The sequence below is a fragment of the Melanostigma gelatinosum genome, assembly GCF_949748355.1.
Source record: "Melanostigma gelatinosum genome assembly, chromosome: 2".
Classification (NCBI taxonomy): domain Eukaryota; kingdom Metazoa; phylum Chordata; class Actinopteri; order Perciformes; family Zoarcidae; genus Melanostigma; species Melanostigma gelatinosum.
The window spans coordinates 10,642,486-10,656,711 of record NC_136635.1 but is presented as its reverse complement, the minus strand read 5'-3'; the positions used below and the strand labels follow the sequence as shown (position 1 = coordinate 10,656,711).

The 14,226-nt window shown below is 42.0% G+C and overlaps 1 protein-coding gene across 1 annotated transcript; it reads left to right on the top strand.

Annotated features, from left to right (window-relative positions):
- Positions 1 to 357: 357 nt before the first annotated feature.
- LOC306793446 (hexokinase HKDC1-like) lies at positions 358 to 9,700 on the top strand (the record flags this gene model as incomplete). Its single annotated transcript, XM_079291076.1, has 21 exons — positions 358 to 420; positions 1,534 to 1,696; positions 1,834 to 1,991; positions 2,127 to 2,249; positions 2,331 to 2,426; positions 2,644 to 2,743; positions 3,465 to 3,648; positions 3,758 to 3,913; positions 4,002 to 4,235; positions 5,111 to 5,252; positions 5,368 to 5,524; positions 5,656 to 5,804; positions 6,045 to 6,164; positions 6,274 to 6,369; positions 7,033 to 7,132; positions 7,466 to 7,578; positions 7,699 to 7,865; positions 8,222 to 8,377; positions 8,484 to 8,571; positions 9,276 to 9,421; positions 9,562 to 9,700. 21 exons carry the CDS (start codon positions 358 to 360, stop codon positions 9,698 to 9,700), a joined length of 2,850 nt encoding a protein of 949 aa, XP_079147202.1.
- Positions 9,701 to 14,226: the final 4,526 nt, after the last annotated feature.

The window sequence follows — 14,226 nt, the reverse complement described above, 5'->3', positions numbered from 1 at the left end:
TGAGTCATCGACGAGAAATCCCACTAATTTCCTTGACGTTTGTTGAGTCTTTGCTAATATTTTGCTGACCCGAGGTTTCTGCAGATCTTTAGTAAAGGTTGAGTGTGTCGGTCACCAGAGACAACTAAAAAAAAGGAAGGGTTGGGCGGAGAGCCAGAGAGATTGGAGGAAATTATGGATCAAGGGGTTTGGCTTGTTGTTAATCATTGAATTTTGTACAGTGGTACAAAACAAGACTATCAGGAGGGACGAAACACTCTGTATTTCAGTAGTTGCACTTAAATGTCTTTTCCTTTGTTATTTTACTGACAAAGCAACTGGAGGGAGTTTTCATGGTGGTTTGTGTTGCACATCAAGATGTTTGTCGTTCATCTTGTTGCCTCCTTCTTTTCCAAACTCCAGGAGGATCCCACAAAGAAGGTAAGAGCTTCGCCTCCACTTAAACTAAACTTTTGTTCCAGCTGCAGTAATTCTCAGCATTAAAGAGACTACTGCTGCAGACGAGGTATTATGAGATGGACAGAGATTGCTGGAATATATTCAAACTGAAATGCCGTTGAGAATTATAACCAGTCCATTTCTAATGTACAGAATTTGCTAAATTGCAAACAGTGTATTTATGGCCTTGATTTATGATATAATTACTGTAAAGCATATATGGAAATTATGGCAAGTTCAACCAAAAGATGAATTAGACTCGTTTTGTTCGTTGAAAAAGTAAGATGTGTACTTCTAACTTAATGCACCAATGTGGTGCTGCCTCATTCATCATAGGAAATGCATCAAATAAAAGACAAATCATGATATTTATGATCTTATCCAAAAGAAAAGGCAGCAGCGTGTTCAGTAATAAGATGATCGTGGTGCTGTTATCATTACTCTGTCACCATTCGTCTCCTGAGCAATGATTAACATCTTTCCCTGGCAGTGTCACTGTACTCAGTGCAGATCAACACGCACTCTCTCAGGGACAAAGTATTGACTCTCATACGGAACACATCCACACTCAAACACCAACACGGTGTGAAACGCAGCCAGCTGACTTTACCCCTTTAACATGACAACAGTGATAGGTTGGCTGAGTGGGACTGAGTGTGGAAAGGCTTTCTTTGTCATTTCTTGAGAAGATTAACAGATTTTCCTTCTTTTCTTTTTTTTACACACTTTGTGTGCCACAAAAGTCCATAGTCTCCTCCACATGCAAGTGACACTCCTTGGATTGAGTCTGTTTACCACAAAATGACCTTTGAGCTTTATAAACAAGTGATACATTTGAGTTGAGCACATGCCACATACACACCCTCAAGATAAAATAAACCAGTGTACTGGCTGATAATGGATAAGTCTTCCCATCAAGTCCAAATCTTCACCACAATGTTTTAAGAAATATGATTTAGAGAATGTGACATTTGTTCTGCTGCTGCTCTTTGTTTATTACTCTGTTGGCAAGATAAAAAAACAGAATGAATCTGTTTCGTGTCTCTGTGCTTCTGTTTGCTTACCGTTTGCTCTGTTTCACCTTTAATTATTTAGGTGGACAGGTTTCTGCATGCCATGCATCTCCATGATGACCAGTTAAGTGACATCGCAGCTCGTTTCCAGGCTGAACTGAAGAAGGGGCTTTCAGTGGAAAGCAACGCCGCAGCAACGGTGAAGATGCTGCCAACACACGTCCGCTCCACTCCTGATGGATCAGGTAAATCACATTAATGTGGTTTCACACTTTTTCAGGGTTTTTTTTTTTAGGTCAGTGCATTCAGAAGAAACATATAATACATACATACAGTACAATACAGATCATATATATTTTGCATCGCTCCTCCACTGCTGCAGAGAAAGGACAGTTTCTGGCGTTGGATCTCGGAGGCTCCAGGTTTAAGGTGCTCCAAGTTAAAGTGAGAGAGGGCATGGGTATTAGGAGGGGAGCAGTGGAGCTGGTGGAGAAGACCTACCCCATACCCAAGGAGCTACACATTGGGAGAGGAACAGAGGTACCGGGGGGGCATATAGGAGCTACATAAATGTGAAGAGTTTTAGACAAGGATGGGAACAGCAACAGCGAAAAACATTTTCAACCTTCTGTCTTCTTGTCTTCTCTCCCTCTCGGTCTGGCTCTCTGTCTGTAGCTATTTGACCATGTGTCAGAGTCTCTGAAGGACTTCATGCATGAGAAGAATATCAGTTTGGAGAAGAAACATCCTCTAGCCTTCACTTTCTCTTTCCCCTGTGAACAAGCCACCTTAAATCAGGTAACGACACTCTACATCCATCTGGTTTTCATGACCTGCACCTGCAATTGATGTTACTTCTTACAATGTCTTCCTCTGTAGGGATTGTTGTTAAACTGGAGTAAGAACTTTCGGGCCCGAGGCCTTCAGGGTAAAGATGTGGTCCAGGCCCTCAGAGGGGCTATCAACAAAACTGGGGTAGGACGCCTGTATTCAAGTATACCCACAAACAACTTTTCATTTATTAGACAGGCCAGTAAAGGTACTGAATCATGACTTCTGATGAGAAGCTCATTCTTCTGAATATCTTACCCAATTTCATCACTTAGAGACGACTGCACTTCTTCAGAAACACTTGATTTGGAATATAAACTGTACTGTAGTTGATGTTACCTTATAATCCCTCACACGGCAGGGTATGGATGTAGAGGTGTTAGCCATGGTTAATGACACCGTAGCAACTATGATGACCTGCGGTTTTGATGACCAGTACTGTGAAGTCGGACTCATCATTGGTGAGTACGTTCATCTTCAGTGTAGAGATCATCAGATTCACTCAGGGGTGTTAACTATAATAATGTAACAGACAATTACCACCAACTCTGGTGCAGTCAATAATAAAGTCTATTGTATCTATTGGTTCCAGACTCCCCACACTTGTATTTGGAGTGCAATTAATTGCCAAAAAAGCCAATTTATTTTGAAATGTGTGTATGTATGTATGTATGTATGTGTGTGTGTGTGTGTGCGCGCGCCATTTTAATGTTTCATCCTTATCTTTGTGTCAGTTTTATCTTCCACAATGTGTATGCTCTCTGTGTATGTACTGTACACGGGAATGGACAAAATAACACTGGACAAAAGAATGCAGCCCGAGCAAATACCCGTCTCAAACTTACAATATCATTTAGCTGAGATATTCCTGAAGACCATACGTTTTTTCCGTTCACATATTTGGGCCTGCTATGATGAAATAACAAATGTGTCTCAAAAAGTTGTCTCACCTGTAGTGAAACTGCTGCTCCCTCTAGTGGTTCACTCTATCCCTGCATGTGAGAGGGCGTGACTGTTTTGTGTGAATGGTTTTGTTCTGTAGATTATAGTTGGATTAGGATTTCATTTTAAGGTTAGATTAGGTTTAACAGCTTGTGATTATTTAAAGATAAAGAAAATGAAAGTAACCAGAGCAGGTTTCTTTGAATAGTATGAACATGGATATCCTGTTTGTGTCTTTAGGTACTGGCACTAATGCGTGCTACATGGAGGAGCTGCGTAACGTTGACCTGGTGGAGGGAGACGAGGGCCGGATGTGTGTGAACACTGAGTGGGGAGCCTTCGGAGACGACGGGGCTCTGAAGGATTACATCACTGAGTTTGACAGGGATGTGGATGCGGCCTCCAACAACCCTGGAAAACAAATGTGAAGAGACCAGCTTTGCCTTTTCCCATGATATGACATCTTATATGGCACAGCATGATTGACACCATATCTCCCTGAAACCCCTCTGTTCCTTTTCTCCTACTCGTAGCCTGGAGAAGATGGTCAGTGGGATGTATCTGGGTGAGTTAGTGAGGCTGGTGGTGTTAAAGATGGCTAAACTCGGACTGCTGTTTGAGGGACATGTGTCGGATGCCCTGAGGACGAAAGGGACAATAACCACCGAACATGTAGCAGCCATGGAGGAGTAAGTTGTCTTTCTGTCTGTCCGTCTGTCTGTGTCACACTCGCTCTGTGTAAAACTAAATGATTCCATTCACGTCTGTCTATTTCAGGTACAAAAATGGTCTGAACAACACCAGAAACCTTCTCGTTGATCTTGATTTGAGCCCAACATCTGATGACTGTGTTGCTGTTCAACACGTCAGCACTATCGTGTCCTTCAGGTCCTCAAATCTGGTGGCTGCAGGACTGGCTGCCATCTTGACTCGAATTAAGCAAAACCGGAATTTGAGGACATTAAGGATCAGTGTGGGTGTGGATGGAACTGTGTACAAGATGCATCCACAGTAGGTTATTTTTGAAATATTCACCAAATATATAATTATATGTCTGTGTGCACATCATGGACATACAGTATCTTGAATTATCTTCCTTACTAGTCACATTCTAACAGCAGATAACGTAAAATATAATCGGTCACATTGTTATGACCTGTCAAAATACATTTATAGCTGTCTGAATTCAAATATAACTAGAAAAGTGTACTTAGTAGAGTGCAGATCTCTGCAGCGACCACTGGTGTATTGTAAGATTGAAAGAATGAAACCAACAATTGACTAACCCTCGATCTAGACACCAATGGGCTGTGAGGCATCGTACAAGAACACTTCATTCAAACTCAAAAACAAACAATGTATGAAGTCGTCCTATGAGGCATGTCAGATATAATCCTGCCAAAAACACAATTACACTCACCAAGCTGTCAGCGCACTCAGCAGCGGCTGAGTTGCGTAGAGGTTCATCAATGTGTGTACTGGTGGTTCTGTTAGCGAAACACTGCAATCTGCAGAGTAGCGGATGGGGGGTTGGAGATGCACTCAGCTGTGTTTTGAAAAAGTCTGAGTCACCACAACCAGGAGAGGTCCTTGAGCATTTAGCCATAACTGAGCAGCCAAAACAAGTTTCAGTTTGCTGCAGCAGAATGCGAGATTAGCCGTGAACAGACGCAGAGGAGCACACTCACGCACGCACGCACGCACGCCTGCCTGCGATCGATTGCATGATCCTCATGGTGGAGATAATAATTATGGATTCTGATTTGTTAAATCAACTTGCCACACTGTGGCAGACTTCTACATTGTAAATGTACAATAGTAGTGATGTCGTTGCAGCTGCTACAGATTACCGAGAGCGATTAAACATTCGACCTCTTCCATTTCAGGTATCCTAAACGTCTCCAAAAAGTCGTGCGGCGGCTGCTCCCCGAGTGCCATGTCAGGTTTGTCCTCTCAGACAGCGGCAGCAGCAAAGGAGCTGCTTTGGTTTCAGCAGTCGCCCAACGATTGGCATTACGAAGGCGACAGGTTAGGATGCTGTGTGTGTGTTGTATGTATTTTGTGTCTTTGCAAGTGTACACATTTAATCCTCATTAATGCTATCATATCTGGTAATATAAAGTCTCTCTTCCATGTGTCGCAGGTGGATGAGACGCTGTCACCCTTCAGACTGAGCCAAGAGCAGCTCCAGGTGGTGAAGACCAGGATGAGGGCGGGGCTTGAAGCAGGGCTGAAGAGCAAAGGCCCCTCTGCTATCAAGATGCTGCCTTCTTTTGTTTACCGTACACCTGATGGCACAGGTCACAACTTAAACACACAATGAACAATCAAAAGTTCTTTCAAAGTGTTTGACTTTAATTGCCCATGAAAAAATGTATCTGAATCGTGTAAAACCAGATAATCAGAAAGCTATTTGTTTTGTGTTCTTCAGAGTATGGACAGTACCTTGCCTTGGATCTGGGAGGAAGAAACTTCAGAGTGTTGCTGGTGAATTTTAAACAAGGTCTGCAACAGAACCCACGACTTTACCACAAGATCTACACCATACCACTGGAGATAATGCAGGGAAGTGGAGAGGAGGTAGGACATCTTGCTGTTGTGTTCGTACTAAATAATCAGACAGAAGACAGAAGGACTGGCAGTGGTAGGTAGATAGAGAACATGAAACTGGAGCTCGGTTTAGTGTAAAACTGATGATGAGAAAATGATTGAATTACTGTGCAAATAAACACATTTCAAATGAATGAATTCGACCTACCACTTTCACAAACGTTTTTCATTAAAAAAACTTTCTTTCTCTGTCTCTCTGTCTGTCTCTAGTTGTTTGATCATATAGCGGAGTGTGTGAGTGACTTCCTGGACTACATGGGGATGAAGAACGCTCGTCTTCCTGCAGGCTTCACCTTCTCTTTCCCCTGCGAGCAGACATCTATTGACAGGGTCAGTGGTGGACGTCAGAGTGTAATTTAATAGCTTTTCACACGTAAACAGACACTAAGAGGAGAAACATCCATTTCGTAACCTTTTTCAACCTTTGTGTGTTCCTTAGGGCACCTTGGTGAGCTGGACCAAATGTTTTAAAGCCACAGACTGTGAAGGACATGATGTTGTCAGCATGCTGAGGGAAGCCATCAAGAGACGCAACGTGAGTAGAAATACCACCATCCATCCATCCATTAGCTTCAGCTTATCCGGGGCCGGGTCGCAACCAAATAATTCATAATTAATCTGGGTTTTGTCAGATGAGATGAAAGAATAATTCTGCAGTCTTTCCTATTTGTGCATGTTTGTTTATGTAAGATGCACGGAACTTCAGCCTGAAATGAATGGAAATTATGATGAGAAATGAACTCTAGATGAAATTAATATATATATACTGTATATTCATATACTGTAGGGCAGTGTTTTGCAAACCTTTTTTTCTGGGGACCCACTTTCTAAAAAACGACACAGTATCGCAACCCAATTTAAACCAGGCCTTATCATCATTTTTCTCTCTCATCAATAAAACAAACATTTCATATTAGATTCATGGTATAAGTAGGCTACAGTTATCAGAATAATACAAACATCCAGGCCCCTTCATGTGGCTCAAAGGTGTACTGCAGAGATACATGTTAAAGAAAAGGCCATGGAAGACATTTTGCTTATTTATTTGGCGACCCTAATAAAACCTCCTGCGACCCAGCTGTGGGTCCCAACCCAGTCTCACAGTACATTTAATGGATGCTGAGTCATGTACTAAATGCCTGTCCCTGCATACTGCATGTGTGTGTCTGTGTACACACGTGTATTTTTGTACCTGTAGGAGTTTGACTTGGACATAGCAGCAGTAGTCAATGACACAGTGGCGACCATGATGAGCTGTGCCTATGAAGACCCTCAGTGTGAGATTGGACTGATTGCTGGTATGTAACCTTCAGTGTTTACATCCTTTACAAAGTGATGGTGTTTTGGCTAGTTGTCAGTTACTTGGTGTGCGTTTTCAGACTTAGGTGTTTGTATTCCAGATACAAACTCCAGATAACTCTCTAATTATGTTCATGGTTGTGGTCAGTCTTGTAGTTATGATGGTTAAGACAGAAAGACACAAGTACTGTCATAAAAATGCAGGTTAGTGTGTGTCGCTAAGCACACTTGATTTTGTTCTCCAACACAAGCTACTGAGATGAAAAAACATTTTCCGAACATTGTAATCGTAATGTCTTATATAACACAGACTATGTGACTCTGTTTCACAGGAACTGGCACTAATGTTTGTTACATGGAGGAGCTGCAGAACATTGAGAAGATTGAACAAAAGATAGGAAATAAGGAAGGAGCAGAGGGGACGGCTGAAGGAGAGGAGGATGAGGTAGAAGACGTCTCATAACACACTCACCGTGTTCAGTTTGTCAGTGAGCTGGGACGATGTGAAATGGATCTTTGGGTGATGACCCACATATTTAACCCGCTCGTTTGTTTCTGCCCTCAGCAGGATGATGAGAGAGAAAGAGAGAGAAAGGAGGGGCATGCTGAGATACCAAAGATGTGTATAAACACAGAGTGGGGGGGTCTGGGTGACGATGGCTCTCTGGATGACATCATCACACCTTACGACACTGAGGTCGACCAAAACTCACTGAACCCTGGAAAACAAAGGTTAGAAACCCTCACCGCGCGTGTGTGTGTGTGTGTGTTGACCTCGTGATGCTCCATGCTTGGTCATCAAATATACACGTATTGAATTGTATGTTTGATCAGCATGTGTGTGTGTCTTAGGATTTCAGGACAGTCACTTATTTATGTCTTTGCATATATACGAGGACATTCTCATACTTGTAAATGTTTATTTTTTCAAAGTTTCTGTTCATCATGTGGTTGTGTGCCCATGTTTTTACTTTTGTGTCTCATGCTTCAGTGATTCTGTGTGTTTTAAATTAAACCGTTTGGAAAGTCAATGAGGTGGTCACATGGTCTATGTGGATCTAACGCTTTGTGTATTTGTGATTATGCAGGTTTGAAAAGCTGACGAGTGGGATGTATTTAGGAGAAGTTGTTCGTCAGGTATTATTGGATTTAACCAGAGGAAGTTTGCTCTTCAGAGGACACGTCACTGAAGCTTTAAAAACACCTGGAATATTCCAAACCAAATACCTGTCACACATAGAGAGGTAGGAGACAATGTGTGTGTATTCATACACATACTTTCAGTGTGTATGACTGTAAATGTGTGCTGTATTTTACTGTAGTGTGTGTAACAGTGTTGTCTCCCCCTAGTGACCGCCTGGCTCTGCTGCAGGTCAGATCTATTCTCCAACAGCTGGGGCTCGACAGCACCTGTGATGACAGCATTATTGTCAAAGAGGTAGAAGGCAAAAAACGAATCAGCAATGCTATGTCATGTGTGTTGATGGACAGCTGTTTCAGTGTAGTTTTTTACCTGCATGTTTTTAAAGTGAGCTGCAACATTAAGGACATAACCTTTGTTATACTGTAACTGATGACTGCAGCATAAAACATGATATTTAAAGCAAATGTCTTTGATATTTTTGTATTAATAATAATATTTCACTTCTCTAGTAGCCACCCACAGCCAGACTACCTCTTTAAATCTATTTACTCCCTCCCTACCATGAAGTATCTGCTGGACAAGTGTAGTCTACTTCACATACTTCAGTCATGGCAGGAGGAACACAGGTGTAATTGATTAACACTGATCACCACTCGCTTCCATTTAAGATTCCTTCTTAAGTCAAGGACCCTGGAACTACTAACCTAAATGCAATGCAGCCATGATTAACGTTATGTTAAACTAATGGTGAGAAGTAAGAAAATGACAAATATAATATCATATTTTGCAACTCTTTGGCCTAATTCTCGTTTGTCTCAAATGCCAGAGAGCATTTATTTTTTAGAAACCATGTTTTCTGTTGCAACATCATTTTAGGATTGAGTAAGATTTATTTTGAATGGTTCAGGAGTGATATGATATTGTCTGGCTCAGCAAACTGTGGCACCAACAGTCTGTTAAGTGTTGCAGTAACGACAATGGTTTTCATTGTTGTGTAGGTATGTGGGGCAGTGTCACGTCGTGCAGCTCAGTTGTGTGGGGCAGGAATGGCGGCTGTGGTCGATAAGATCAGAGAGAACCGAGGACTGGACCATCTCAACGTCACCGTAGGGGTGGACGGGACACTCTACAAACTACATCCACAGTGAGTTATTTGTATTTGTTATAGTCGTGGTGTGCTACAGGAGCAAAACAATATAATGTTGTTTCCTCTTTTATTTTGCTTCTTAAAAAAATCTTTATAAAAAATAAATGTATTTTTTTATCTTCTGTTGCTGTTTCTAGTTTCTCCAGCATCCTCCAAGAGACTGCCAGAATTTTGGCTCCTCAGTGTAACGTGACCTTCCGGCCATCAGAAGAAGGCGGCGGCGGGAAGGGTGCCGCCCTTATTACAGCTGTGGCCAGACAGAAGCTAGAGATGTAACTTCACATGACTGAAAAGAAAACGGTTTTCCTCATAATTTGGGTTGCAAAATTCCCCCAGTAATGCTGTTGTTGTCGCTGCTTGTCGTCTGATGGCCAGAGAGAGCTGCAGACCGGCATCATTCGTCGCCTCAGATACGAATAGATTCGCCAACAGCTTCTTTTCACTTGACAGCAAGGAGCCTCACCTGAAGGGCATAAAACATGCAGAGGTTTTTACTGCATGATCCCTCACAGGCTTCCCACCCATTTGTGCTGCACTGTGCTGCCAAATGGAAAAAAATGGAAAGCACTGCTGCCAGCGATTCAAATGTGGTTCTTTATATTTAAAGAACTGGATTACAATCAACAGATTTTTACAAAATCACAACAAAGCTTGTCAACCAGAACAGTTTTCTGGTTGACAAGTACCTCGAAAAGCCCTTGTTTTATTGTGGGCTCTGTATTAGCGATGGACCATATCTAAACTTCAAAACAAATGGGTGACTGGCCCAAAAGTATTTTAAATATATTTAAAATATTTGGTTCTTGAGCCATTTTTGGTATTTGAGAGCTTCAAGTCAAAGCTCTCTATTTTCCAATAGTCTGTGGGAAAAGTGCCACACCCACAGCTGCAGGCTCACATGCCCGTGTTAGCCGTGCACGATTATTAGACTCTCTTCCTTTGATACCAGGGCTGAGTACTTGGTTTTAGAAAAGAACGAACGCTCATTTAAAAAATGACACCCTGCTAACTACTCAAGGTTAGCACTTTAGCTGAGATGAAACAAGAATGATTTATACAGCTGTCATAACGTTCCCCTTGGTAACTGCAATATAAGAATGATGAAAGAATAAGGTCCAGTTGTCAAAATGTGATCAACATTTTGTGTGATTTTCTGAAGAACTGAACAGTCTCTTGTGTGACACACACACACACACACACACACACACACACACACACACACACACACACACACACACACCTAATCTGCTCAGTTTGAAGTATTTCTATTTCATTTCTAAACTGCAGTGATTTGGTTACTCCGTTCTTCAGTTGTTTAAACCACATGATTCTTTCACACTAACCTAATAAATGATTGCTTGATATTAAATGTAAATCTATTTAGAAATGGTGGTTTATGTTGTACAAAAGAGAGACAAAGAGTGAGAGACAGAGAGAGAGTGTGTGTGTGTGTTTCTGTGTTAGTCAGCACTATTTCAGTGTTGATGAAGAGCGGAAGGAGGATTGGAATGCCGCTGACCACATTTCCCAAAGATATCAAAACAACCAGCGCTCTGTTCGGTCATTCTGGACTGACTCTCTGTCCTTGTGATCTCCTGTCTGTCTGTCTCTCTGTCTGTCTGTGCGTCTGTGCCATTTTGGCCATGCTGTCTGCCTGCAGTATCTGTCTAACTGGATCCTTGCCCATTCATGTGTGTCTTTATTTGGTCTGTCTGCATGGTATATGCTGAAATAGCAGTACAGACATGTGCATGGAGAAATAGAGACCTTAATGTTTTAGAAAAGTGACGTAACAATTTAACTGAAGATGTGTTTTAGTATCGCTGATAAACTTTCAGTCTAAGGACCTGAATAATGAGGTCAGGCCTATAGTATTTCTTTGTGAATGTAATGGTTAGACGAGTAGGCTGTTTTGTATACTGTATGTTGCATTATAAACTCCAACTACTGATTTGACAACACTGGATTACTGGATTCAATTCAATACAATGATTAGATAATCCATTCATGACATCTTAGATGATGTGCTGAAATTGAAGGCAGGAAGAAAGCAGCACAGTGCAGGGAACACAGAAGAGAATGCAAAGCAAAACCAAAGCATCACCAAAGAATCAATGAAGGAATTAAAAGTGATTATGGAAAGGAGGAAGGAAATGTATTGGGAAAGGGTGCGTGTTAACAGGAGTGAAACAGAAAACGAATCACTGCCTGGTACGGAAACAGCACCTAACAGGATTGCAAGATCGTGCAAAGAGTGCTTAATTCGAGTGAACACACAATAGGCCTACCTCTTCCTGAAGGATATTTACACCAGGCGCTGCAAGATTAAGGCTAGGAGAATCATTAAGGATCCCAAGCACCCGGATAACAGTCTATCCTCCCAGTTGAGCTTTGGCAGAAGGTATCAAATACACCAGACGAACACTGAAGCTCAGGAAGAGCTTCTACCAACAGGCCTATAGGTCCTGAATGAGATCACTGCCTGAGACTGAAAGGGTCTGAGCATGGAGTTTACTAATAACAGCACAGAAATACCATGACAAAAAATTTGCGCCAGAAACACTATCTGCTATATTGGCCAATCAGACATTGTAGATTTGGGTTACCTTTGGATGTGACATCGATTTACTGTAACTATCTAAGCACTGGAAGCTATCTAAGTTCAGTCAGTGCTGCTTTAATAGTTGACAAAAACACCATTTTAAGTGTTTAAAAAGCCTCCTTGAAGAAATTAAGTTGGTACATTTGGTTTACATTTGACAAGCTTTTTGCTTTTATTTAAACTTTATTTTTAATTCCCTTTCCATAATTAAGTCAGAAGTCCAAGTCAGTTAATTACATCTACAGTGTCTTGGAGCAAGGTTTGGATTTATCCTGGCCTCTCACGTTGCCCCACTGCTGCTGCCCTTTAGATAAGCGATCAAGGTGGAGTTGACTCCACAGCCGACATTTAAAGTGTATAAAGGATTAAAGCTCATCTCGGTCAGTGGTTGTTCTCTGGAGAGGCCAGACAAGAGGCAGCTGTTGTTCTAATAATGATGTCACATCTGTCTGTAAGGACAGATGTGACAGTGGCTCTCTGATGGGTTGACTCTCAGTATGAGGAGTGAGTGAGTGAGTGAGTGAGTGATGGCTGTCTTTCTGCCTGAATTATAGAATAGCTGGTGCAGTTTGTCATCAACACGGTTCTGCTTTTGGATGACTCTGCACTTTTAAGAGGTAGAAAGACAAATGAAAAGAAGTCAAAGTATCTGATCTCTAAGGTTTCAGTCACACAGTAACACAGTACAAGTAATCCCACACACAGGGAGGCATACGGGGTCATACATTTTCAACTAGCACACCTGAGGTGATAAAAGACAATAGACGTTTGAGGGTGCAACACATTCAAGAACATGACAAAACATGTGACAAGACAATGTAAAAACATAGGCCTTCACCCACAGAGACATAACATAGAAATGTAAACATGCCTAAATACAAACACAAGTTAAGATAAGGCACAGATTGGGCACTTTGATAAATACCTGGATCATCTGCTGCCAAGCAAAGGCTCTACAGAACATCAGAGCCACATGTCTTATCTGAGACAAAAAGGCCAAAAAAAGTGTATTTATATTTGGCAAAAGAGAGAGCGACAGACACACAAAGACACAAATGCAGAGAGGAAAAGGGAGTTATAGACACACACACTCACACCCACACACAGAGCATGGTAATCCCTTAGTGTCCTAGTAGCTTCACAGGTAAACCACACATGCAGTAACTCTGCAGCTGCAATGCAGCAAACACAGCTGGGCCCCTGAATCTGCAGCTTGTGAAGCACAGCAGAGTGAAGTCTTCCTGAATGAACATTCCTCAGGGAGCAAGGTGTGAGGCCGATTATACATTCACTTTCTTTGTTTGTGTCTGTGTGTGTGTGTTTGTTTGTGTGTGTGTTCAAGGCTCTGTGTGTGGGTCTTTGAACAGACACAAAACACACATTTGAACAGACACAAAAACAACAGTATACATTATATCTACGGTTATTTTCATTATCGATTAAGACTTTTTTCTTGTCAATAAAATGTCAGAAAATGGGGGAAAATTAACATTATAATTTCGAATGAGCCTAACATGTCTTATTCAGATTGCTTGTTTTATCCAAAACCCAACACACTTTAAACTTGTGTTCACCCATTGGCCCCAGTATGTAGAAACTTGTAAAGAACCCCTGTCTTCATACAGACAGCAGACAATAAAGCCAGAAGAGTTGCCAGACATGGTGTAGGCATAGGTTCATGTGGATCACCCTCCCCAACATTCTAAATACTGAAAAGGCATCACGATGCTCCCTGACCTCCCCACTGTTACGCTCCAGAACTTTACCAGTGCTGTGTATAAAACCTTTTCTTTCACCCTTCACAGTTGCAAAGGAGGAACATCCGGCAGCTTCCTCTCCTCTTCCAAGCAGAATGGCTCTTCAGTGAAAAGCTATAAACTCCTACACTAGTGTCATGACTGTGTGAGTCATTTTCTCACGAACACACGCTGGATGTTATGTCACTTCATAACTTCCTTGAAACAGTAAAACCCAAATACCCTGCTCACCTTCCTGCCCCCTCCCCCTTCCGGCTCTTTTTCTTTCTTCCTCCTCCAGCACTGAGTTTGCCTCCAAGGCGTCAGCGGGCCAGCCCATCACAGAAATGGCCGCTCACACTCTGTAACCAATGAGCTCAGAGACAGTGGGCAGAGCTCATGTTCTGGCCCTCCCTGTTACTCTCTCTTTCTCTCTCTCTCTCTCTGCCTCCTGCAGCTAAACT